This window comes from Sminthopsis crassicaudata, chromosome 1 (assembly GCF_048593235.1).
Source record: "Sminthopsis crassicaudata isolate SCR6 chromosome 1, ASM4859323v1, whole genome shotgun sequence".
In the NCBI taxonomy this organism is placed as follows: domain Eukaryota; kingdom Metazoa; phylum Chordata; class Mammalia; order Dasyuromorphia; family Dasyuridae; genus Sminthopsis; species Sminthopsis crassicaudata.
This window is the reverse complement of record NC_133617.1, coordinates 398,506,947-398,532,981: the sequence shown is the minus strand read 5'-3', so window position 1 is coordinate 398,532,981 and position 26,035 is coordinate 398,506,947. Positions and strand designations below refer to the sequence as shown.

General features: G+C 32.7%; 1 protein-coding gene and 1 pseudogene across 2 annotated transcripts in view; one reads left to right on the top strand and one right to left on the bottom strand.

Annotated features, from left to right (window-relative positions):
• TRAP1 (TNF receptor associated protein 1) overlaps positions 1–26,035 on the top strand; it is an 82,474-nt gene that overhangs the window by 14,738 nt on the left and 41,701 nt on the right. For both annotated transcript variants that reach the window (XM_074279988.1, XM_074279989.1), the window contains exons 2-4: positions 14,659–14,823; positions 16,070–16,152; positions 17,563–17,703. In XM_074279988.1, the coding sequence (XP_074136089.1) occupies positions 14,659–14,823; positions 16,070–16,152; positions 17,563–17,703 (389 nt within the window). The remainder of the gene's footprint in view (positions 1–14,658; positions 14,824–16,069; positions 16,153–17,562; positions 17,704–26,035) is intronic.
• LOC141552225 (cell division cycle 5-like protein pseudogene) lies at positions 1,603–3,659 on the bottom strand (annotated as a pseudogene).

Genomic DNA, 26,035 nt, shown 5'->3' with positions numbered 1-26,035 from the left:
TACCCATTTAATATTATTTTGGTATATGATGTGAGATTTTGGTCTGTGCTTTGTTTCTGCCAGACTCCTTTCCAGTTTTCCCAACAATTCTGATCAAATTGTGAGTTCTTTCCCCCAACGTTGGAATCTTAGGATTTATCAAACTTAATCCATTCTACTGATTAATTTTTTTTAATCTCTGGTTATTTTATACAGTATCTCTCTGTTTCTTGTCCAGTATCAGGTTGTTTTGATGATTGCAGCTTTGTAGTATATTGTGAGATCTGGTATTACTAGTTTCCCACTTGCTTCCTCCTCTTCTTCCTTTTTTTCATTGATTCCAAGATCCTCTGTTCCTTCAGATAAAGGAGGAACTCTGTACAGTTATATAAAATAGTTCTGTGTAATAATTTGATTGGCATGGTACTGAATAAGCAAATTAATTTAGCTAGTATTATAATTTTTATTGTATTGGTTTGGCCTAGCCATTAGGAATCAATATTTCTCTTAATTATTTAGCTCTTTTATTTATGTGAAGATTGTTTTTTAATTGTGTTTATATAGTTCTTATGTGTCTTGGCAAGTAGACTTCCAACTATTTTTTACTCTTTGTAGTTATTTTAAATGGAATTTCTCTATCCTACCAGATTTAGTTGATAATATACAATAATATACAAAAAGGCTGAATGAAGATTTGTGGGAGGGTTTTTTTTTTTTAATGTCCTGAACTTTTGCTGAATTAATTGTTTCTGCTAGTTGAGTCTAGAAATCTCTAGGTAAGTCATCATATCTACAAAAAAGTAATAGTTTTGTTTCCTCATTGTTTACATATATTTCTTATTTTACTGCAATAACTAGCATTTCTATACAATATTGAATAGTAATGATGATAGCAGCCATATTTGCTTAACCTGTGATTTTATTATTAGAAAGGCTTTATAGATAATGCTTTTTTTTAGTTTGATAAATACTAGTTATCTTTTTCAGAAAAGAATCATCAATAGTGTTTTAATTTAAATAGAATGTGTGTTATGTTTTGTCCAAAACATTTTCTTCATTTATTGAAATAATTGTGATTTCTGTTTTTGTTGTTAATATGGGCAGTTATACTTACAGTTTTCCTGATTTCGAATCAACTCTACTTTCCTGGTATAAATCCAGTCGAGTTTACTGCTAAAATCTACTCATTAGTATTTTTAAAATTATTATGTTTATTTAAAAAAGGAACAATAGAAAAAAGAATAACAGAAAAGGGAAATAAAACAAAAATAGAACAAAATATTGTCTTTATTTTTTAAAAAATTTTAATTTTTAATTTTTTTTCTCAAAAATTTTAGTTAATTTTTATTCAAGAATTTACTCACAGGCAACATGTTTAAGAACACTTTAAAAATAAAAAAATGTGATTTTTAAAGGTCAAACTAAAAAAAAAATCAGCAAATATGACATTACTAAAAGAAAGATGATTCTCTTAATAAATTAACTTCTAAAAAGTTTTGTGGAGCCAGAGTTTATACATAAAGAATCTAGATGATGAAATCCATTCAAAACAAATAAAGTAAAAGTCAAAGATAACAGGCAAATGTTTTGATAAGCATAACCATCAGCTTCATTCTTCCAAAAGATGAAAACAAACATCAGACTCTGTGACAAAATTCAAATGTTTCAGTATTTTGACTTTAAAGTCTCTTTCTCCAGGAGCAAATCTGCATATCTTTGTTGAAGTTCCTTTTCTCTTTCTTGCTGTCGCTGGACATCTTCTTTTAAACACTCCAGTCTTCTTGGAATTGCTGAATCCTCATGTTTCTTTAACTCCTCAAAAGTACGAAGCTCCAAGTGAGCTTGCTCTATTTGGTCCCATAAATCATTCAACTGTTTCATTAGTTTCATCGCTCAAGATTGGTAGCCACCAAGCAAAATTTTTATCTTTTCCATTTTTGCTGCTCTTTTAGCTTCTGTGGTCATGTGATCCCTGTTTATCTCAAATCTCTTTTCAAGAGATTCAATCCTGCCTTTTTTGCTAGCCAAGTTGGTTTGTGTGTATCGGCTCTGCCCAGGTAAATATAAAACTTGACTGTAACATTCAGCTTGCCATGGCTCATTCCTTGCTTTACTACTTCTATCTCCTGTGTCAAAAGGTCTTGAGCCTTCTTCAGTTCATCTTTGGAGAATTTCTCATAGGGTTTGTGTTCTAGATAAGTTATATTCTCAGTACTATTATTTCCAGATCCTACAGTTTTCCCCTTTTTATTTCCAGCTTGTTCTCCATAAGGGTGATGGAGAAGATCATAATGAAGCATTGTAATAATTTCTTTTTTAATCAGTTCTTCACTTTTCTGTAGGTCTGTTAGTGGTGATTCTACATCTAAGGGTCTTAGGATAGTTTCATTTACTTCTGAAGGTCTTGGCAGATCCTTCTGAACAGCTTTGTGCATTTGTTTTAATTTCTTTACACGTTCTGCATCTCGGATAGCCTGCTTTCGAGCATCTACATCAGCAGCATCTTCTACATAAGTTTCATCAATTTCACAGTCTTCTAGCTCCTTTTCAGCATTTTCTGGGAAAACAATCTCAAAGTCATTCTTGGGAGCAGGAAAGCCCATCAAACCTAAAGGGAGATGCTCTCGAGATTCTCTTTCCATCTGCTTTACATATGAGGGATCATTGTAATCTGCCAATCCCTCTTCAGAGTTTATGTTTAACTTGTCCCTTACAGGGGTTCTGCCTGGGGTAATGCCAACAACAGGTTTAGGAGTCATCCCACCTCGAGGAGTCAATACTTCAGCTCCATGAGAAGGAATCCTGAATGGGGTAGACAACTGTGTTTGGTATCTGAATGATCTGTCATTGAGGAGTTACACCAGAGAAGTCACTCTCATGCAATGGTGTATTAAGACCACCTTTCAGTGAGGTGTTCACATTGGTAAGAGCCATCAAGTTCTGTGCTTCCTGCAGAATTCGATTTTGGGCAGCGGGAGTTTTGGGTGTCCTCAGAGCAATACTATTGTTGGTGACATTATATTCAGACAAAAGAGTACTGGAAGCAGAATTCATTATGCCAGATTCCTCTACTTTTTGACATGCAATTTCACTTGCTTGGCCAACTTTTACAACTTCCTGAAGTTCTGCATCTGAAATCTGAGGTGCAGGAAGTACTAATTTTTGCTTCTCTTTTTAGTAAATTCTGATACTCCACTGTTTTGAAGAATAGCTGATGGCAAATCAGACTCCTTTTTTCTTTTCAAATGCTGTTTGTCCTTCTTCCTATCTCTACTTTCTTTTTCAGATCTTAACTCCCCATTAAGATTGTGGGGTAATTTCTTAGTCAGCATTAAGTGCCTGATAATTTTCTTCAGATGTATCATAAAAACCTGGAGCAGGCTTTTTTTTCAAATGGAATTTCTGCATTATAATCTACTCCTCTTTTCTTTTTCCTTTTCTTCTGAATTTCTATGCCAGCTGCTCGAAGTTCTCTTCTCTTTTGGAGGGCAGCAAGGCGCCTTGATTCTTCCAGTTGCTTCTCTCTTGCTTTTCTCTTGGCCTTTTTTCCCTGGGTATTTGCCAAATGGGCTCTAGCTTCTGAGAGCTCTCATTTCAAGTTCATCCTCATCCATATCAATTGGATCAGGCCTAGCTGGTTTTGTTTCGAACAAAACATTGTCATGTGCCCAGAAGAACATCAGGGAGCATTTGAAATATATAACAATAAATTACCAGTTCAAAGCAGAATATATAATAGAAGAAGTTATATACACGAGTGTCCGTTTTTTCTTTGCTCCCTTGTAAGTTCTTTTCTTTTACGCTGTGCACTTTTTTTCTTTACTGTTTTTTTTTTTTTTGTTTGTTTGTTTTTTTGTAAGTAGATATGATTATAGGATCTGTGGTCTTTTATTGTGTCTACTGATAAATCTGTACAATTCTAATTGTAGCTTCAGCATATTTGAATTGTGTTTTCTTGTTTCTTGATCTCGGATTTCAAAATTTGGCAATACTATTCTTATGTGTTGTCCACAAAGGATCTCTTTGAAATAGTGATCGGTGGATTTTTTTCTATTTCTACTTTTCCCCACATGTCCTATCACACTAGGACAATTTTCTTGGATTATTTCTTGCATTATTGTGTCGGTTTTCTTTTTTTTGTCACTTTCAGGTAATTCAGTTTCTCTTTTTAATTTTTCTTCAAATCTGTTATTTTTCTTATAAGATATTTCGCATTCTGTTCTATTTTTTTCATCCTTTAACTTCTGTTTTGTTTTTCCTCCAATAGTTTATATAGTATTGAAATTAATTGTTCTTTAAATGTTTGCTAGAATTCACTTGTAAATCTATGGCCCTTGAGATTTTTTCTTTGGAAGTTCACTGATGGCTAGTTCAAATTTTTTTTTTTTTTTCTAAAATGAGGTTATTTTAAAATGTACTCTATTTCTTCTGCTAATCTGGGCAGCTTATATTTTATAAATATTCATCCATTTCATTTAGATTGTTAGATTTAATGGCATATTATTGGACAAAATAACTCCAAATTATTGCTTTAATTTTCTCTTCATTGGTAAATAACCAACCAAACAAAAAAAGGATGAATACCCATTTCATTTTTGATACTGCTAATTGTTTTATTTTTTTTAAATCAAATTAATTGAGTTTTTAATATAATTCATTGTAGGTTTCTTTTCATAAAACCAGCTCTTCTTTTTCATTTATTATTTTAATACTTTTCTTACTTTCAGTTTTATTAATCTCTCCTTTGACTTTCAGGATTCTTTATTTGGCATTTATTTGGGGATTTTTAATTTGTTCTTTTTCTAGCTTTTTTAGTTGCATGCCCAATTCATTGATCTGTTCATCTTTCTCTGTTTTACTGATGTAAGCATTTAGAAATATAAAAATTTCCCTAAGTACTGCTTTGGCAGCATCTCATAAATTTTGGTATACTGTCTTATTGTCATTCTCTTTGATTAAATTGTTGTTTTTATGTTTGACTCTCATTCTTTTTTTATTAATTTTATAATTATAATTTTTTTTGACAGTACATATGCATGGGTAATTTCTTTTTTTACAACATTATCCCTTGTATTCACTTCTTTTCCAAATTTTCCCCTCCCTCCTTCTACTCCCTCCCCTAGATGACAGGCAATCCCATACATGTTAAATGTGTTACCATATATCCTAGATACAATATATATGTGTAAAACCAAATTTCTTGTTGCATGCTAAGAATTGGATTCCGAAGGTAAAAGTAACCTGGGTAGAATGACAATAGTGCAAACAGTTTACACTCAATTCCCGGTGTTCCTTCTCTGGGTGTAGCTGTTTCTGTCCATCATTGATCAACTGGAACTGAATTAGATCTTCTCTATGTTGAAGATATCCACTTCAGTCAGAATATATCTTCATACAGTATCGTTGAAGTGTATAATGATCTCCTGGTTCTGCTCATTTCACTCAGCATCAGTTCATGTAAGTCTCTCCAAGCCTCTCTGTATTTATCCTGCTGGTCATTTTTTACAGAGCAATAATATTCCATGACATTCATATACCATAATTTACCCAACCATTCTCCAATTGTGACTCTCTCATTATTAAGAATTAGATTATTTACTTTACAATAATTTTTTTAAATAATAAATTTTTATTTTTAAAATATATGCAAAGATAGTTTTTAACATTCACCCTTGTAAAACTTTGTGTTCCAAATTTTTCTCTTTCCTTTCCTCTCACCCCTTCCCCTAGACAACAAGTGAGCCAATATATGTTAAACATGTGCTATTCTTATATACATATTTCCATATTTTTCCACATTTATCATGTTACATTAAAAAAAATCAAATCATAAAAAAGGGAAAAGAACCCACATGTGCAAAAATGTTTGTGGCAACACTTTTAGTAGTGGCAAGGAACTGGAAATTGAGTGGATGTCCATCAATTGGAGAATGGCAGAATAAGTTAGAGATATATCATATCTAACATCTCTAAAATTCTATTTACTTTCTTAACATCTTGTTTATTTTGTGTTTTTAGATTTGTCTAGTTTTGAGAGGGAAAGATTGAGGGTCCCCCATTAACATAGTTTTACTGTCCACTTCCTTCTGAAATTTGTCATCCTTTAGAAATTTGGATGTTATAACATTTGGTGCATAGATATATAAATAATATATAGTTATTAATTCATTGTGGTATCTTTTAACAAGATAGACTTTCCTTCCTTATCTCTTTTAATTAGCTCTATTTTCTCTTTATCTAGGATCATGAAAGCTACCTCTGCTTTTTTTTTATTTCAATTAAAGTATAATAGATTCTACTCCAGCCTTTTACCTTTATCTCTGTGTGTGGATCTCAACATCAAATGCATTTCTTGTAAACAGCATATTGTAGGATTCTGGTTTTTAATCTTCTTTGTTAACCACTTCTGTTTTATGAGAAAGTTCATCCCATTCCCATTAATAATTAAGATTACTTATATTTCCCTTCATCTTATTTTCTCCCTGTTTATACTTTTCTGTGTCTCTTTCTTTCACTTTGTAGGAATTTTGTTAAGTTTGTCTGGTTTGCTTTTTTTTTTTTTTTTTTTTTTTGAAGCTTTGCTTATAGAGATTTTCAAATCATTATCTTGAACTTCCTTGTCAATATAGTAAGTAGCTTTTTATGGTCAGGTTCTTTTTCTTTTTGCTCATTCTTCCAGCTTGCTTCTTGTCTCTGGACTTTATTAGTGCTAGATTCTCTTCACTTCTGTGTACATGTCTGACTTGAGCGCTTATCCTTTTATTTCATTCTACTACTTTCACAGCTCAATCTGGGAGCCTGAAAGTTTCCAGTGCTTTTAAAGTGGTATAGATCGTAAAATGGTCAGATTTTTGCTTAAGGAAAATCACCTTACCAGTAGTATTGTTTGGAAGGACACATTGAGGCAAAGATATCAATTAGGAGCCCATTGTAATATAGGCTGAAACTGATGAGGGCTTGAACTGAAATGGTGTATGTATGAGTAGATGGGGTGCTGGAGATAATTTGTAGTTAGAAATAGCAAGACTTAGCAACTGATTATGGGATAACAGAGGTTTTGAGCCTGAGACTATATAAATGGTGGTGTCTTAGTAAAGTTTGGTAAAGAGGTGAGTTTGATGGGAAAGATAATGAATTCTGTTTTGGACATAAGTTTGAGAAATATCTAGTTGAAAATATTTAATACCATACAAACTCATGAAAGAGATGATTATATATTTTTATCTGTGAGTCATCTGGCTTAGAGATAATAGACTTTGGGGAACTGATGCATGTGTGTGTGTAAGAGAGAGTGAATGAATGAATGAATAAAAACAGTGTCAATTGTAGCAGAGTTCAAATAGGATGAGGAGTATCAAATGGGCATCAGATTTGGCAGTTAAACCATTGGTAACTGAGCAATTTCAAGAATTTCCCATCTGCTTGGAAAGACAAAGTTCATGAATATTTGAAAAGTCAAATAATTGTAATATAAAAAATATAACAAGAATTCATTTTCAAATGTATGCTGCATATTAAGAGATATGAAGCCAGTGTGAGTTATTAGGTCAGGGTAGATAGGCTGCATGGAGGTAGAAGGGTTTTGAATTGAGCTTTCTTTGCACTATAGTAGGATTTTGGTTGGAATGAAATTTTTTTTTAAATAATTTTTTATTATATATTTTTTTATAATATTATCCCTTGTATTCATTTTTCCAAATTATCCCCCCCCCTCCTTCTACTCCCTCCCCCCGATGACAGGCAATCTCATACATTTTACATGTGTTACAATATAACCTAGATACAATACATGTGTGTAAATGCCATTTTCTTGTTGCACAATAAGCATTAGATTCCGAAGGTACATGTAACCTGGGCAGACAGATATTAGTGCTAACAATTTACATTCACTTCCCAGTGTTTCTTCTCTGGGTGTAGCTACCTCTGTCCATCATTGATCAACTGGAAGTGAGTTGGCTCTTCTTTATGTTGAAGATTTCCACTACCATCAGAATATATCCTCATACAGTATTGTTGTTGAAGTGTACAGTGATCTTCTGGTTCTGCTCATTTCACTCAGCATCAGTTGATGTAAGTCTCTCCAGGCCTCTCTGTATTCTTCCTGCTGGTCATTTCTTACAGAGCAATAATATTCCATAACCTTCATATACCATAATTTACCCAACCATTCTCCAACTGATGGACATCCATTCATCTTCCAGTTTCTAGCTACAACAAAAAGAGCTGCCACAAACATTTTGGCCACATATATGTCTCTTTCCGCTCTTTAGTATTTCTTTGGGATATAAGCCCAGTAGTAGCACTGCTGGGTCAAAGGGTATGCACAGTTTGATAACTTTTTGGGCATAGTTCCAAATTGCTCTCCAGAATGGCTGGATTCTTTCACAACTCCACCAGCAATGTATTAGTGTCCCAGTTTTCCCACATCCCCTCCAACATTCATCATTGTTTGTTCCTGTCATCTTAGCCAATCTGACAGGTGTGTAGTGGTATCTCAGAGTTGTCTTAATTTGCATTTCTCTGATCAGTAGTGATTTGGAACACTTTCATGTGAGTGGATATAGTTTCAATTTCTTCATCTGAGAATTGTCTGTTCATATCCTTTGACCATTTATCAATTGGAGAATGGTTCGGTTTCTTATAAATTAGGGTCAGTTCTCTATATATTTTGGAAATGAGACCTTTGTCAGAACCTTTGCTTTTAAAAATATTTTCCCAATTTGTTACTTCCCTTCTAATCTTGTTTGCATTAATATTATTTGTACAGAAACTTTTTAGTTTGATGTAATCAAAATCTTCTATTTTGTGATCAATAATGATCTCTAGTTCTCCTCTGGTCATAAATTCCTTCCTCCTCCACAGGTCTGAGAGGTAGACTATCCTCTGTTCCTCTAATCTGTTTATGATTTCATTCTTTATGCCTAAATCATGGACCCATTTTGATCTTATCTTGGTATATGGTGTTAAGTGTGGATCCATATCTAATTTCTGCCATATTAATTTCCAGTTTTCCCAACAGTTTTTTCCAAATAATGAATTTTTATCCCTAATGTTGGTATCTTTGGGTTTGTCAAAGATTAGATTGCTATAGATGTACCCTTTTTTGTCCTTTGTATCTAATCTGTTCCACTGATCTACCGGTCTATTTCTTAGCCAATACCAAATGGTTTTGGTGACTGCTGCTATATAATATAGCTTTAGATCAGGTACACTTAGACCACCTTCCTCTGAGTTTTTTTTTTTTCATCAGCTCCCTTGCAATTCTCGACCTTTTATTCTTCCATATGAATTTTGTTGTTATTTTTTTCTAGGTCATTAAAATAGTTTCTTGGGAGTCTGATTGGTATTGCACTAAATAAATAGATTAGTTTGGGGAGTATTGTCATCTTTATTATATTCGCTCGGCCTATCCAAGAGCACTGAATGTCTTTCCAATTATTTAAATCTGACTTTATTTTTGTGGCAAGTGTTTTGTAATTTTTCTCATATAATTCCTGACTTTTCTTTGGTAGATGGATTCCCAAATACTTTATACTCTCAACATTTGTTTGGAATGGAATTTCTCTTTGTATCTCTTGCTGTTGCATTTTGTTAGTGATATATAAAAATGCTGAGGATTTATGTGGATTTATTTTGTATCCTGCCACTTTGCTGAAATTTTGAATTATTTCTAGTAGCTTTTTAGCAGAGTCTTTGGGGTTCTCTAAGTATACCATCATGTCATCTGCAAAAAGTGATAGTTTGGTTTCCTCATTTCCTACTCTAGGAATGAAATTTTTAACATTGTTCTTCTTCACTTGGTCTTTTTTGTTTTTGTGGCACATTCTGTCTCTTAATGCTTTCTATTTTGGGTGACCTAAACCACTAAATAATTTAACACTAGAACATTGTAGTCTATCATTGAGGTTTGTGGTTTTTCCTTTGGGGTATTGGAGGAAAGAGGAAAAGGAAGAAGCAGTGTAGATAACATGTTTGGTATCTGGTTTAAATAGTGTTACATTATCAGTTTGAGACTTAATTCTAAATGTCCTTATTCACCTGAAATCTTGTTGGTCACTAGGCAGGTTTCTAATTATTATAACCTCAGAATTGTACTGGAAAATTGAAATCTCTTTTGGAAATTACAAAAGATCATACACTTCACCTCTTTAGTTTTCCTGGTTCTGGGTTCTGTTTTGAATTTTCACTTGATAGAAAAAGTAATTTTGGAATATTTCCTTAGATTTTCCTATTTCTTATGGAGCTTGTTTATATTTCCCTCTTCTAACTTTTTTTAATGGAGCCTTTGTTTAAGGCTTAGTTAAACAAAGTTCAAGAAGAATGTATAAAGATCCCTGAAATGGCTCATAGTTGTTTTTGGTTTGTTTGTTTTTTTGTTTTGTTTTTATTTGTTTCTTTGTTTTGAAGTCACAAAGATTAGAAGAGCAAAACAGTTTACCAAATGTTGTTCAATGAAATGAAGCACGAATTACTTATTAACAGTTCTTACTAAAGTGAAAAATTAGCAGCTTTTCCCTCGTTCGCTATTTAAACCTTTTCATGGTCAGTAAGTCAACAGGTCCTGATGAAGGACTTGTTCTATGTCTAATATTGTGCTGGTGCTGTAGGGGAAAATAGAATGAACATGGCTTCAGGGGCAGATATTTATGTGAACATGTGAAAATGGCATTTGTGAGGAACAGGGAGCAAACTGGACTGGTATGGAAGAATAAATTAAGGCTGGACCAGTTGTTAAATGATTTTCAGGGCCAGAATAAGATATTTAGATTTGGTCTGAGAGGCAGTAGAGAATCAACCATATTACTTTCTTATGAAGCCAATGAGATTTATTTTAGAAGACTCACCTGTCATTAATATATGATAATTTGAGGTGAGACATGAAAACAAATTAAGGAGAATTTTGAAATAATTCATGTATAATTGCCTGAAGAACTGACAACACTTTATGTCTATGTAGATATAATTGAAACTATTGGGTTTTCAAGCACTTGGATGTTAGTTACAGTTCCTTTATTCTAAGTAGAATGTGACTTTTCTGAGATGAGGGACTGCTTTATTTTTCATTTTTATATCTCCAAGGCCTATCTAGCATAGCACCTATTTATATAGTGGATCCTTAATAAATGCTTGTTAAATTGAATACTTTCTTGGTTGTCCTTTAGCCTTTTTAATTTCCTCTGTCAGGAATTCTTGTCTGGCATCTTAGAGCAATAGGTCATTCATTGATCTTTTGCTATAGTAACATATATAGTAACATATCTTGTTCAGTTGTTTTTTTTTTGTTTTTTTTTCTAAAGGAACTCATTGAAATTTAGCACTGATTTACTTTGTTATAACTCTCCAAGTAAGAATAAAGCACATTAGAAAAGTGTTGACTGAAACCAAATGGCTAGAATGGCATTGATTCTTTAAAATTAATGCTCAAATTCTCTTGGACTTAGAAAAGGGTTTCTCTTAGGAGAGAAAAAAAAAAAGTGAATAAGATTCTTTGAATGAAAAAGTAGAGCAATTCTTTTTGTGGTGGCAAAAATTAGAAATTAAGGGAGTGCCTATCATTTGGAGAATGGGCAAACAAATTATGGTATATTAATATAATGGAATACTATGATATTTTAAGAAATGAAGAAAAAAAACAATTTCAGAGAGGAAACATAGAATAATTTGTATGGATTGATGCCAAATGAAGTAAGTAGAACCAAAAGAACAATTTATATTATAATATCAACATGTAAAAACAATTCATTTTGAAAGATTTAAGAATTTATGACCATTGTAATGATAGTTAATCTGAAGAATTGGACACAATTTTGGATATAGTCAGCATGAATTTATTTTTCTTGACATACTTATTTGTGATAAGGACTTTGTTTTTCTTTTCTTTTTTTTTTCCCCCCAAGTATAGAAAAGGAGTGGGATGGAGGAAAAGTTGTTTCAAAATTGGTAGAAAAATGTTTTTAATAAAAGCAAAAACAAAACAAAATGATAGCACTTATGGTGCCAGCCATTGAAGTTGGTTTTCTTGATATCTTTTTAAATTTTATTATATGTATGTACCTGTCTTGTCTCTGCTAAATGATCAGCTCCAAGAAGGCAGGGACCCTATGATACCTATTTTCTTTCTCCTTCTACCACTCTCCCTCTCCCCCCTACCCCTTTTCTCTTTCTCTCTCTGTTCTTTAATTTATAATTTTTTCTTTACCATCCTTCATTCATTTATAATCTCCTTTGGCGAGATACACATTGATTTTCACAGAGCAATTACTCAATAAGGATATTTAGGATTCTCTATAATATGGCTTCTACTTAATCTTTCCAATCTTATTTCATATCACTATTCTTTTTTAAAAAACATTTCCCCTGGGGCAACTAGGTGGCACAGTGGATAGAGCACCAGCCTTGAATTCAGGAGGATCGGAGTTCAAATGTAGGCTCAGGCACTTAACACTTGTGCTAGCTGTGTGACCCTGGGCAAGTCACTTAACCCCAGCCTCAGAAAAAAAATAAAATAAAATTTCCCCACTGAGTGGATGCCCATCAATTGGAGAATGGCTGAATAAATTGTGGTATATGAATATTATGGAATATTATTGTTCTGTAAGAAATAACCAGAAGATGATTTCAGAAAGGCCTGGAGAGACTTACGTGAATTGATGCTGAGTGAAATGAGCAGGACCAAGAGATCATACTTTAATAACAGTATTGTATGATGATCAATTCTGATGAATGTGGCCCTCTTCAACAATGAGATGAACCAAATCAGTTCCAATAGAGCAGTAATGAACTGAACCAGCTACACCCAGAGAAGGAACACTGGGAGATGACAATGACCCAGTACATAGAATTCCCAATCCCTCTATTTTTGTCCGCCTGCATTTTTTATTTCCTTCACAGGCTAATTGTACACTATTTCAAAGTCTGATTCATAAATATGAACATGTATACATGTATTATATTTAACTTATACTTTAACATATTTAACATGTATTGGTCAACCTGCCATTTGGGGGAAGGAGGGAAAAAGTTGGAACAAAAGGTTTTGCAATTGTCAGTGCTGAAAAATTACCCATGCATATATATGTGCAGAACCGAATTTTGTTGTTGTTGCAAAGGAAGAATTGGATTCGGAAGGTAAAAATAATCTGGAGAGAAAAACAAAAAATGCTAACAGTTTACACTCATTTCCTAGTGTTCCTTCTCTGGGTGTAGCTGATTCTGTCCATCATTTATCAATTGGAATTGGATTAGCTCTTCTCTATGTTGAAGATATCTACTTCCATCAGAATACATCCTCATAGAGTATCATTGTTGAAGTGTATAATGATCTCCTAGTTCTGCTCGTTTCACTCAGTCTCAGTTGATGTAAGTCTCTTTAAGCCTCTCTGTATTCATCTTGCTGGTCATTTCTTACAGAACAATAATATTCCCTAACATTCATATACCATAATTTACCCAACCATTCTCCAATTGATGGGCATCCGTTCATTTTCCAATTTCTAGCCACTACAAAAAGGGCTGCCACATTTTGGCACATACAGGTCCCTTTCCCTTCTTTAGTATTTCCTTGGGATATAAGCCCAGTAGTAGCTCTGCTGGATCAAAGGGTATGCACAGTTTAAGATAGTTTTCAACATTTATTTTTATAAGATTTTGATTTCCAATTTTTTCCTCTTTCTTTCCCCCTCCCTCCAAATCTATTCCAATATAGGTTTACGTATATAATTATATTAAACATTTTTCCCCATTAGTAACTATTTGCATTCTTTTTTCAGTTGGACTGCCCTGTTAGCTCTTTATTGTACAGGATGTGCCATCTCTTTCCTTCATGTCTTTACCTTCTCTCTGCCTCATTGAATCCTTAGCTTCCTTCAAAGCTGAGCTCATATTGCCAAATCTTACTGTAACTTTTTTTTTTCCTGAACTTCCCTACCTTTTCCATGCTGTTATTACCTTCTCTCTTGAGATTATTTTGTATTTACTTATCTGTGTATATGTAGTTTCCCTTCCAGCAGAATGCAAACTTCTTTCCCATTAATTTTGTTTGTTTTTGTCTTTGTAGTCCTAGTATCTAACATTTTTATTTGCAAGTATTCATATAATAAATGTGTATTGAATTGAAATGATTGGTGAGTAGATGGCATAAGACAGTATAGTAGTTCATTGACAGGTTTCATTAGAAGTCTGGAGACCTAAGGTATAAATCAATTATGTTTTCTGAATTTCCTCAAAGTCCTAGGGTACCTTAGTTTTTGAGATGTACAAGGAAAGATAATCAGAATAATACAATTCAATAAAGTGTGGAAAACTTTGTAACTTCAAGTACTTCATTTCTTGTGGGGAATTATGGACATTTTGACAAAATTGACAGCTTAAAAAAATCTGCATAGAGGTTAGAGTACAATAGAGTACAATAACTTGTTCAAGCTTGGACTTGGAGTCGGGAAGACTTGAGTTTGAAATCTACTTTAGCCACTTAGCTGTATGTCCTTGGACAAATTATTATCTCCTTAATGCTTCAGCTTCCTCATCTGTAAAATGGGGAGAAAAATATAATTCATCTTACAGGGCTTTTGTGGGTTAAGGTGGGTTAACATGGAAAGCACTTTGAAAATTTTAATGTGCTATATGAATAAATACTATTGCTATTATTTTCCAACCATTTTGAATTTTTTTTTTCCCCAGGAAGACTCTCCCCATGTCTGTGGAGAAATGTCAAAGTTGTGAGCCCTATGCGGAACTTGGCTGTTTCTGGCATCAATGGTGGACAGAAATATAGCACCCAAGCAGCTGAAGATAAAAAAGAGGAGCCACTGCACACTATTATCGGCAGTACAGAGACTGTTCAGGGTATTGAGAAGGAACTGAATTGTCTATTGCTATTGGGCTCAACAATTGGAGATAGTTCAGATGATGGAAGCAATTATGTGATACAGCTATTTGTTAACTTTGAATATAGCAGGTTGCAGGCACATGAGATATCATACTTTCCCCCCTAACAGTAAAGACTTCTGGCTTTCATCCTAATGTATCTCACACCCTCTGGTGGCTACCTATAAAACTAGGGGATGTTGATTTTACTAGTGATCATGGTTACTGTATGAGATTCTACAAGGATTCCTTTTTTGAATTCCTATCTTTTGTTCCCCAAGGATTATAGAAACTATAAAGATGAACCTCATAGCCATTCTTGAAATCTGTCCATTTCTGGTTTTCAGTGTCCAGGTAAAAACAGAAAGGATGAGATATAAAGGGATGGTGTTAGATTCAGTTTCTTGAATATAGTTTAGGGCTGATAATCAAGTTAAAAAAAAGATTTACTTTAGAGATTGCCAGATAATTGTGCTGTTCTATAATCTCTGAAAAGAATATTTAAGACCAATTCCAGTTTTAAGGTATTTGCCAAATTGATACTAATAGAATCTTTTTTTAAAGCATGATCCAGTGGTACAGTCATTTTTATGTGTTTTTTTTCTCATCTATAATTAAATTTTTTTTTTTTGTCAATTAGATGTTAAACAATTTTTAATGTATTTTTTTAAATTTTGTGTTCCATATACTAATCTTTCCTCTTCCCTTCCCTCCCCTTTCCCTGAGATTAGTAATCAAATATATGTTATTTCTATATTATTAATTTTGACCAATATCTATCTATCTATTTATTTATTTATTTTAAAGATTCATATTATTTGAAGTTTTCATTATGTAAAATGTTGGTTCCAGGCTACCCAATGGAAATAGGCATTAGGACTTCAAATAATAGAATCATTTCAGGAGAGTGAGTTATTTATATTAATTGATTCCTAGCTATAGTGTTAGTGTCTTTTTCATTCTGTTGTAAAAAGAAACCCTAGAAAGCCTAAATCCATTGATCAAGGTGGGAAATACAGTTATTTTGTAGGACTTCCTTACCAGTAAGACTCACACAAAAGTTATGTGTTCCTAAAATGTTCAGTGATTCTCTTCATACTGTTCACTATTTTAAAAAAGAATTGCAAAAATCATTAAAAGTAACCTCATTGCTAATCATTTTAATGTATCCTTTCAGGAAAATAGAAATTAGACTTCAGTGGCTATGTATGTAATTATTTGCTAGGTTCTGTCTCCAAACATGAATTCCAGGCTGAGACAAAGAAGCTTTTGGACATTGTTGCTCGATCATTGTACTCAGAGAAGGAGGTATAGTATCTGTAATCACTCCTATTGCTGGCATTGTTTCTTTTGGCAAAGGTGTGTTTTTAGACAGTTCTGAGGAATGCCAGATAGTATGTTAGTTAAGAGAATGTACTGAACGGGCAGGTTCTGTTCTAAGTTACCATAGAGTCCTTTAAACAGAAATTTGTTCCTAGTTTCACTGATAAATATAGCCAAATGGTCCTTTGTATAGGTTTACTCTGGAAATAATTTAATTTAGTTGACAATTTAAATCAGTAAATCCCCTTAACAAGTTAAAGGGGGTGATAAGAAATTGGACTAATTTAAATCTAAAATAACTAAAATTCCATTATGATGAATTTTTGATATACATTATGCTTAGTAAATATGCTGCTGCCTCCTTTAACTAGTAAGTTTTAGAGAGTTGTGAGAGGATTGCTTAAAAATCGGCCAGTGAGCCATCTTTATAGAATATCTATTATATGCTGTATAACAAGCTCTCTGAGGAGCTTAGAATTCTGAAAGACAGAATACTTAAGAAATGAAAAATAGAAAAGAGTAGGGCAGCTAGCTAGTGGCGCATTGAGTAGATAGAGCACCAGTCCTGAAGTCAGGAGGACCCGAGTTCAAATTTGATCTCAGACACTTAACACTTCCTAGCTATGTCACCCTGGGCAAGTTACTTAACCCCAATTGCCTCATCTTAAGTGTGTGTGGGGTGTGGGGGGGCATTTACTGTAGAACATAAATACATAATTGAGTATTGTTTTACAGAGAAAAGTAGAATAAAAGGGTAAATTGTATATTGTAAGAGAAGGGGGTCTTAAAAGAAATATTATTGTATAAAGCCCAGTTTTAAGTACCTCACTTTACCCTAGATTCAGTTCTTCTTGAGGTTAATTTAGATACTCTGGGCACTGTGTGTAATTTTGAATCATATATATTTGTCTGTAAAGTGAAGTCAGTCATAACTTGTTTTCAATTGTCTCCGATAATGTAGTAAGCCTTAATATGTCTGTAAAATACATTTGATTTCTGTTTTTAATATTTAATTGAATAGAGATATTTAATTGAAACTCAGTATTTGGAAAAGAAGCAGTAAACCTTTCTCCCTTTATGCAGTAGAAGAGATATGGTTTGGCTACAAAAAATTCCTTGATAGCATTTATCTTTTATTTTAGAATTTTACATGGCAGTTTCTAACATAAATTCAGAAAAATTTTCAGGTTGTGGCTTTATCTCTCCTGAAGAAAGGGTTTTGTGGAGAAATCTTGAGGAAACCCCCTTGTAATTAAAAAGTCAGGAAAACCTCTATGTTCAAAGAATCTAATATGATGAGATGATTATTCCCAATTCTATGGAAATTTAAATTGTAGATAATTAAATATCACAGTGTTTACTACAGATTGCTTCTATTTTATATCTTTTCAATAGGTATTTATAAGAGAACTGATCTCCAATAGTAGTGATGCCTTAGAAAAATTGCGCCATAAGTTGATTTCAGAAGGCCAGACATTGCCAGAAATGGAGATTCACTTGCAGACAGACACTGAGAAAGGGACCATCACAATCCAGGTATTCCTTTTAAATATCTCTCCTTCTCTTTCAGCACATCTAAAGAGATTATGGAAGGATTTATGTTACATTATAGCTAATGGGGATATTTTACTTATTAATTTCAGAAAGTGGACATCCTACCCTTTTGTTCTAAGTTGATAAGTTTGTAGGAATATAGGATCTTAGAACCTCGAGCCTTAGAGATCAAGCATGGAACCTTGAACATAATAGGTACTTAATAAATAAAATAAATTGAGTCAGGTATACCTTTATTATTTTCAGATGAATTCTGAAAGGTTAACTGACTTGTTCAAGATGGCACAGCTAATTAGTGATACAACTGTAACTCTTAACCACGTTTTTCTAATTTGATCGCCATTGATGTAGACATTCCCTTCATCACTATAGATCTAAATTATCTTTTCCTTTTCAACCTGCGTATTTCTTATTCATGTTCTCTCATAAGTCCTTTAGAGAGGATCTGCCAAATACCTTTGAAGCATTTCTCTGTGTATTTTTACATATAACATATAGATTTCATTAGTGATAGCAAAATGCTTAACTCAGTGCTGACACCTAGTAGAAACTGTCTCTCTGAAACTTATTTTTATAGTCTTTGCTTATATTGTTTTTCTAGTTCTGATTTCTTCACTTACATGAGTTCATGTAAGTTTTTCCATACTTTATATTCATTATTATTTCTACATGGTAATATTCTATTACATTCTTGTATTACAATTTGTTTGGCCATTTCTGAGTCAAACACTGGGTTATTATATATTTGTATTTGGTGCTTGCTAATTTCATCTGATTCACAAATCCTACATTTTTGTTTTTAAGCAGAACCAAATCATTTTGATTTTTTACTCCTCTATAATATAGTTTGAGATTTGAGAGTATGGTATTCTTCATTCCTATTTTTCCCCCTTGCTATTTACTTAAAATTCTTTGTTGCTCCAGTTGTATTTTGTCCAGTTTTATAAATTCCTTTTCTATTTTGACTTTGGTTAATATGTGACTTCATTAAGAACTTCTTGTATTAGCAGTAGAGAGACAAAAGTAATGATTTATTTAGATATGTAATAATATGAAATATCCATTGATTTAGAATAGGTCTTAGAGGAAATCTAGTTTATATGTAACTACAGTAAACCTAGTACAAGTTCCTCTTTTGTATATTTCTAATTGTTAGGAAATTTTCTTTGACATCAGGCCTAAATTTTACCTCTTTTCAACTTTCATGCAATGTTCCTAGTTCTGTGTTTTGGAATGTAGTAGAGCAAATTGAATCCCTTTTCCATTTGACAGTTTTTCAAATACTGAAATACAGCTATCATGTCTCCTTAAGTTTCAAGTCTTTACATTAAACATTCTTGAGACCCTTTGCTGTCTTAGTTGCCTTCCTCTAAATGCTCTCCAGCTCATTAATGTCCTTTTAGCACTAAATTGTAGTTCTCCTGATGTGGTATGGCCATGATAGAGTGTAGTGAGATCACTTTCTTAGTCCTGGACATGATGCCTCACAATATACTTCAAGGTTGCCAATTCACACTGTGGAATCATAGAGGACTGACAGTTCAGATATTTTAAAAAACAAACTGCTAGTGGTATGCTAATAAATGTTTTATAATTGGCTCTCCACATGCTTTTGAATTTAATTTGCCTTATCGCTAGTTTGTCCATTACTTTTTTTCAAGTCTCAAGTTCATCATTATCTCAAGTTCATTGACAAAACAATAAATCAAGTTCTGGTTTTTAACAGTTATTGGCTCCTAAGGTGTAAGTACTCACACTGAAAATATAATACTAGGTTTTCAGAGATGATACAAACTGCTGTCTAGCCATGCATCACCCACTTTATATTTGTCAACTTGATTATTTTAAAATTTTAATTTTTAACTTAAAGATGAAAAAGTATTTCCATATATTTAGCTGACTATAAAAGGGACTATATATGAAATTATGAATTTCCATTTCAGACTACTTGTGCTTAATAAACTACACACATTATTTTTATTTTATTTATTTTTATTTTTTATAATATTATCCCTTGTATTAATTTTTCCAAATTACCCCCCCTCCCTCTATTCCCTCCCCCCGATGACAGGCAATCCCATACATTTTACACACACATTATTTTTAAAACTATCCTCTTTCTCTCCTCTTCTTTGCATTTAAAAAAATGGCCCCAGGGTAGGGGAGGTATCAGGATTTCTTACCCCTTTTTTCCCCTTTCACCTATACTTTTTTAAAAAAATGCAACAAACAACAAAACAACAACAAAAAATTTCTTACAGTGAAAACATGCAGTCAGACAAAAAAATATATATTTCTTTCTACATCAAGTCCATCCCTTCCTTGTCAGGAAGTGCTCCATCATAGAGAATATGGTTGATTATTGCATTCATCACAGTTTCAAAGCTGTTTTTCCTTAGAATGTAGGTTTTTTGGTCTATATATTTTTCTAATTCTGCTGACTTCACTCTGTAACCTATAGTACCCAAAAATCTCTGAAATAATCCCTTTCATCATTTTTTTACAATTCAGTCATACTATATTACATTCATTTGCTGCACTTCAGCCATTTCTCAACTGGTAGAGACCCCTCTCCTTCCTTCCTTCCTTCTTTTAATGGTCTTTTCAAAATTAGGAAGCTTGTTTTGCTTACTTTCCTGATATTAACACTTCGAACATTCTCAACCTGATTGTTTCCCCGTTGAGTTTGATGTATTTCTACTTACAAACTCTGTGTGTTTGTTCAGTCCTCCTTTGTCCTTTTCAGATAAAAATGAAGTTAATTTGATGCCTGCTTTCCTCACCCCCTCCTCCCATGTTTGTATACTTAAGTAACTCACTTATGAGAAGGAGCAAGTACCAACACTTCTTTTCCTTCTTTCTAATTTTTAGTATGTACCTTTTGCTCTTTCACTCCTTTATACACTTCTACAAGCATTTATCTGTCTTATCTCCCTTATTAAACTTTTTTTTTTTTTTTTAAGCAAATCTTCATAATATGTATATTTTAGCAGAACAAATCCCCATATTGGTCTTGTTCTGCATTCTTTCTCTATCAGGAGGTTTATAGTGTGTTTTATCTTTGGTACTCTAGAATCCTGGTTTATCATTGTATTAATCAGAGTTTGCAGGTTTTTCAAAGTTGTTTTTCTTATATAATGTATGTAATTAGGAAGGACAATAACATGGCAACATTGAATCCAGAGTTTGAATTTGATAAGGCATGAGTGTTGATAAAGAACAAAGGGAGTAAAGGATTTGACATTAAACGATATTGTAGCTTTGAACAGCTATAGGATTCAAATTGGGAAGGGAAGAAAGTGAATTTAGGACAAGGTGTTTTCATTACTGTGAAAGTACTGAGGGATAAGGGGAATTGGAGATTCTGATACCAATGGTTTAGGAACAGGGTGTGGATATAGTAAAAGATCAAATTTGAACACCAACCTAAGTTCTGAGAATTCCTTTATTACTTGGTCACAGGGACAGTGAATTTTTCAGCCACAGGAACTTTCAAGAAACATCTGTGAAGTGATTTTTGTGTAGTGAGTGGTCATTTTAGTATTTCTAATTATTTAATTGGTGCATTTTCCCCCCTCCTTTTTTGAATCAAGTTTATCTAAAGTTTTTCTTTTTGTTTTCAAAGAAAGTTTTTAATCAGTTAAATTTTTCTATTTTTAATTTTGTTTACCTTTGGTTGCCAGATTTTCTTTTAAAAATTTTTTTCATTCTTTGTTAATAAAATTATTTATAAATATAAATTTTCTCCTAATAACTAATTTGATTATATCTCCAAAATTGTGATATATTGTCAATTATATTTTATTAAATGAAATTATCCATTGTCTGATTTATTGACCCATATTTTTTAGAATGATATAATTTAATTTCTACTTAAGTTCATAACTCTTCAAATGACCTTTATGGTAATTTTTATTATATTGTGGTTAGTAAAAGATATGTTTAATATTTATGCTTTTCGTCATTTGTTTTATAAGCTTTTTAATGTCTTAACACACATAGTCAATTTTTTTAAAAGATACGATTTTGTATTCCCATTCTGACCCTAGAAATCTATATCTAGCTTTTCCTGAATTATTCAGGTATTTAATTTTGTTGTTGTTTTGTTGTTGTTGTTGTTGTTGTTTTTGTTTTTGTTTTAAGATTTATTTAGATCTAGGGGGCAGCTAGATGGCACAGTAGATAGAGCACCAGCCTTGAAGTCAGGAGGATCTGAGTTCAAATCTGGATTCAGACACTTAATATTTCCTAGCTATGTGACCCTGGGCAAGTCACTTAACCCCAGTTGTCTCAGCAAAAAAAAAAAAAGAAAGAAGATTTATTTAGGTCTGAAGTGGAAAATCACAATCTTTGAAAATCAGGATGATTAGACTTTTACTAACTTTCTTCCTATAATATGATTAGTTTTTCCATCTAGTACTTAGTAATTTAGGGGGTTCTTAACCTGTTGGGGCATGGACCTTTGGCTGTTAGGTGAACTTCCTTCTCAATAATATTTTAAATGAATAAAATAAATAGTATTATAAAGAAAACCAATTATATTGAAATGAAGTAAAAAAAAAATTTTCCCCAATCCAAGCAAAAGGGAAATTAGGGAACTGAAATTTATCCATAGATCCCTTTGGGATCAGGTTAAGAACTCTGAACTTAGAAACAGTTCCACTTGTGCATATATTTTGAGTTTGGATATTAATACATTATTTATAGTGCTCTTTTCTTAATTATATGTATTTTTGCTGTTGCTTTGCCTGAAATCATTATTGCCATTCCTTTGTTTTTTTACATTTGCCTGAAGTATGCATAGTAAATTCTATTCCAACCCTATATTTTGTGGTTCAGGTATGTTTTATGTAAATAATATGTTAATGAAGAAACAAAATAAAGAAAAACTTCTTTAAAGAGACACAGAAGAAAAGAAACTCTACCAAATAGAAGAAATTTGAGAGCTAGGAAAGGAGAGATTGGATGTAACCAAATTAAAAAAAAAAATTAGTTGAAACATCCTTACTTAGAAAATGGATAATATAAGATTACTATATTATTATAAAATTTCATAATAGTAGTAAGAACCTTTAATGTTCTTCCCTTGGACCTGGACAAATTAACAGAAAGCAAAGCAAAAGGGAGAATAGGGATGAAAAACTTGGAGAATTTAGAACTAAAGGATTTATAGGTTATAATGAATAGGTGTATTAGAGGGTATACATGTTTCTCAGCACCATATGGCACATTTTCAAAAATCAACTATGTACCACAGAAATTTTAAATTTTAAAAAGCAAAAATATTGAATGTGTGCCATATATAGATGATCACATAGTAAAAAATAATGATTATAAGGAGTTACAAGCAAAGGACATAGAGATTTGATGGCATCCTGCACATTGTGATTAATAAATCACAAAAATAATTAATGACTAAAAGACAATGATTAATGTCAAGATAACACAACAACATTTCTGGAATGCAACTAAAGTAGTTCTTAGAGGAAAAATTATATTCCCTTTCCTCTCTCCCCCAAGATGCGTGAACAAAATAGACAATTACTGAACATGATGTAAAATTGGAAAATTTTGAAAAATGAAAAATAAACTGGCAATAAACATGGAAGGGGAAATCTTAAAATTAGAGAAAATGGGAAAATTGGAAAGAGACCAAAAATTAGTTTCTTGAGAAGACTTAACAAAAAAAAAAAATTAAACCAACCTGGAGGAAGATCAAATTAACAAAAAAAAAAAAAAAAAAAAATCAAAAAACAATGTAAAGTCATAATAGAGAACAATAAAAAGAATTTTCAGGAGAAACATTATTGAATTCTACTTTGTACTGCATTTTAAAACCCTTCTGCCTCTTAGGAAAAGAGAAACAAAGTAAAGTATTGAATTCCAAGAGCTCCTATGCTTTTTAGGCTCATGTGATCCTGACTATGTATCCTTGAAAAATGAACCTTTTTTCTCCCTTTGTTCACAGTATTTTTTTCTTTAACCTGAAACTCTGCATTTATTCTATGATACTCCCAGTCGTTTTCAGTTTGAAGTTTCTTTCATCTATTCCTGGGATTCACATGACCAAGCTTTCTTTCCTTCCCCTCTCCTTCAAAACTTCTTGTATTTATTTGGCAGTTTTTCTCTTGTAGATAGGTTACATCTGTTGAAGCAAAGTATTGGCATTCCACTATTTTTAGGCAGAAGTTTTTCAGTAGTATTTTCCATTTTTATGTAAAGATAGTGTTCAACATTCATTTTTGTAAGATTTTGAGTTTCATATTTTCTGTCCCCACTCTCTTTTGCCTCTCCCTTCTCCAAGCCAGCAAGTAATCTGATAACGATTATACATGAGTAATCATTTTAAGCATATTTCCCTTTTAGTTGTGTTGTAAAAGAAAAACCTGAGCAAACAGGAAAAAATCATGAGAAAAAAAGCAAACAGGAAGAAAAGGTGAAATAATATGGCTTCGATCCTCATTCAGTCTTTACAGCAATTCTGTGCCTGTGGATGGCATTTTCTATCCCAAGTCTATTGGAATTGTCTTGGATCAGTGTATTGCTCAGAAGAACTAAGTCTATCATAGTTGCTCATCACATAATCTTGCTGTTACTGTGTACACTGTCCTCCTGATTCTGATCACTTTACTCAGCATCAGTTCATATAGGTTTTTCCAGACTTTTCTGAAATCAACCTACTTATCATTATTATAACAATATTATAGCAATAATATTCCATTACATTCCTATACCATAACTTATTCATTTACCAGTTGATGGGCATCCACTCTTCCATAGGCAAAAGGTTTTCACAAACTATTTTATTTATTATCAATCTAATATTCATGCATTTCTAGCATAGAGAGAACTAAACCAGCTTAGTTTCTTCTCTCCAAAGCTCTTAATCAAGTCCTATCTCAAGATTATAGGAGGTAACATAAGAATCTTGAATAAAAGATAATAATAGGTTAAAATACAGTTTGGGGTTTAATGTTTCAGAACAATAATCACTATTTTATTCCTTTATTCCTTTATTCTCCTTCCTTATATAGTCTGGACCTTATATATCAGGACCTTTTTCTTCAGATCATTAGCTTAGTCCTTTCTGAATTGAGAAGAAGACTTTGCTTCTAGGTGAGCTACAACCTAAATTGTTTCTAGAAATAGGGAAGATCAGAATCTTACAAAGACAAGTTGTTCTCTTTAATTTCCATTCTTACTCATTTCCTTAAGAAAGATTTTTTCCCCCCTTGTTCTGCTAGACAGCTGCTGGCATAGTAAATGGAACCTTGGGAGGAGGCTGGAAAACAAGAATTCAGATTGGCCTTAGACAATTATTAGCTGTGTTACACTGTTATAGCAAGTCATTTAACTTCTTTTTCCCTCAGTGTCCTTTCAGGATTGTTGTAAGAGTCAAATAAGATAATATTTGTAAAAGACTTAGTACAGTTCCTGGCACATAGTAGGTGCTGTATAAATGCTTATTTCCTTCTCTTTATTTATCCCAACCCACCCGAGGAGACAAGCTGAGAAAAGGTTTTTCGACAGAGAAATATTTTGTAATTTTTGTAAAGAAACTGAAAAGGAGGTTTTTAATAGGCTCTAACACATGGTACCCAAGTAAAATTGATTTACTGTTACATAGCTTATTGGAGCAAATAATACACTAATAAAACACCCTCATCAGTGAATACAATCAAACTTTATTTAGACTACTCAACAATTTAAGTGTCAATCCCTCTGAGACCGAACAAACCCCAACTTGGTTCCTAAAGGTAAGTGTCTCCTATTTGGTATTCATGACAAAGTTTCTTCTCTGCCCAGCCAGAGGCTATCCATGTCTCTGTTTGAGATGGCAAAGTCTGTTTATCAGCACTGGTTCTTGACTAAACAGATAGTCAGATTTCTAAATGTGGGAAGCAAGGTGTCTATCCTGGTCATGAACTAGTAGCTGACTGACATCTGGACCTCTGATAGATTTTTGTGATTCTGGCTGTGTCTAACAACATTTTAAAACTACTTCAATGCTTCTTGCAGAAAACCATTTAACATAATAAATACTTAAGCACAGAATAATTTGAAAAACAAAATGGAGTTGTTCACCTTAAGTTAACTTATTAATTCGCATATCCCCATTGCACATATTTCTATTTCTTGGGCTTCTTTCATCATATAGTATTTCTTCAATGTATTCAGAGTTTTCTTCTGTTTACTTTTCTTCCTGGTATAGTTTCTTTCTTTCTTTCTTTCTTTCTTTCTTTCTTTCTTTCTTTCTTTCTTTCTTTCTTTCTTTCTTTCTTTCTTTCTTTCTTTCTTTCTTTCTTTCTTTCTT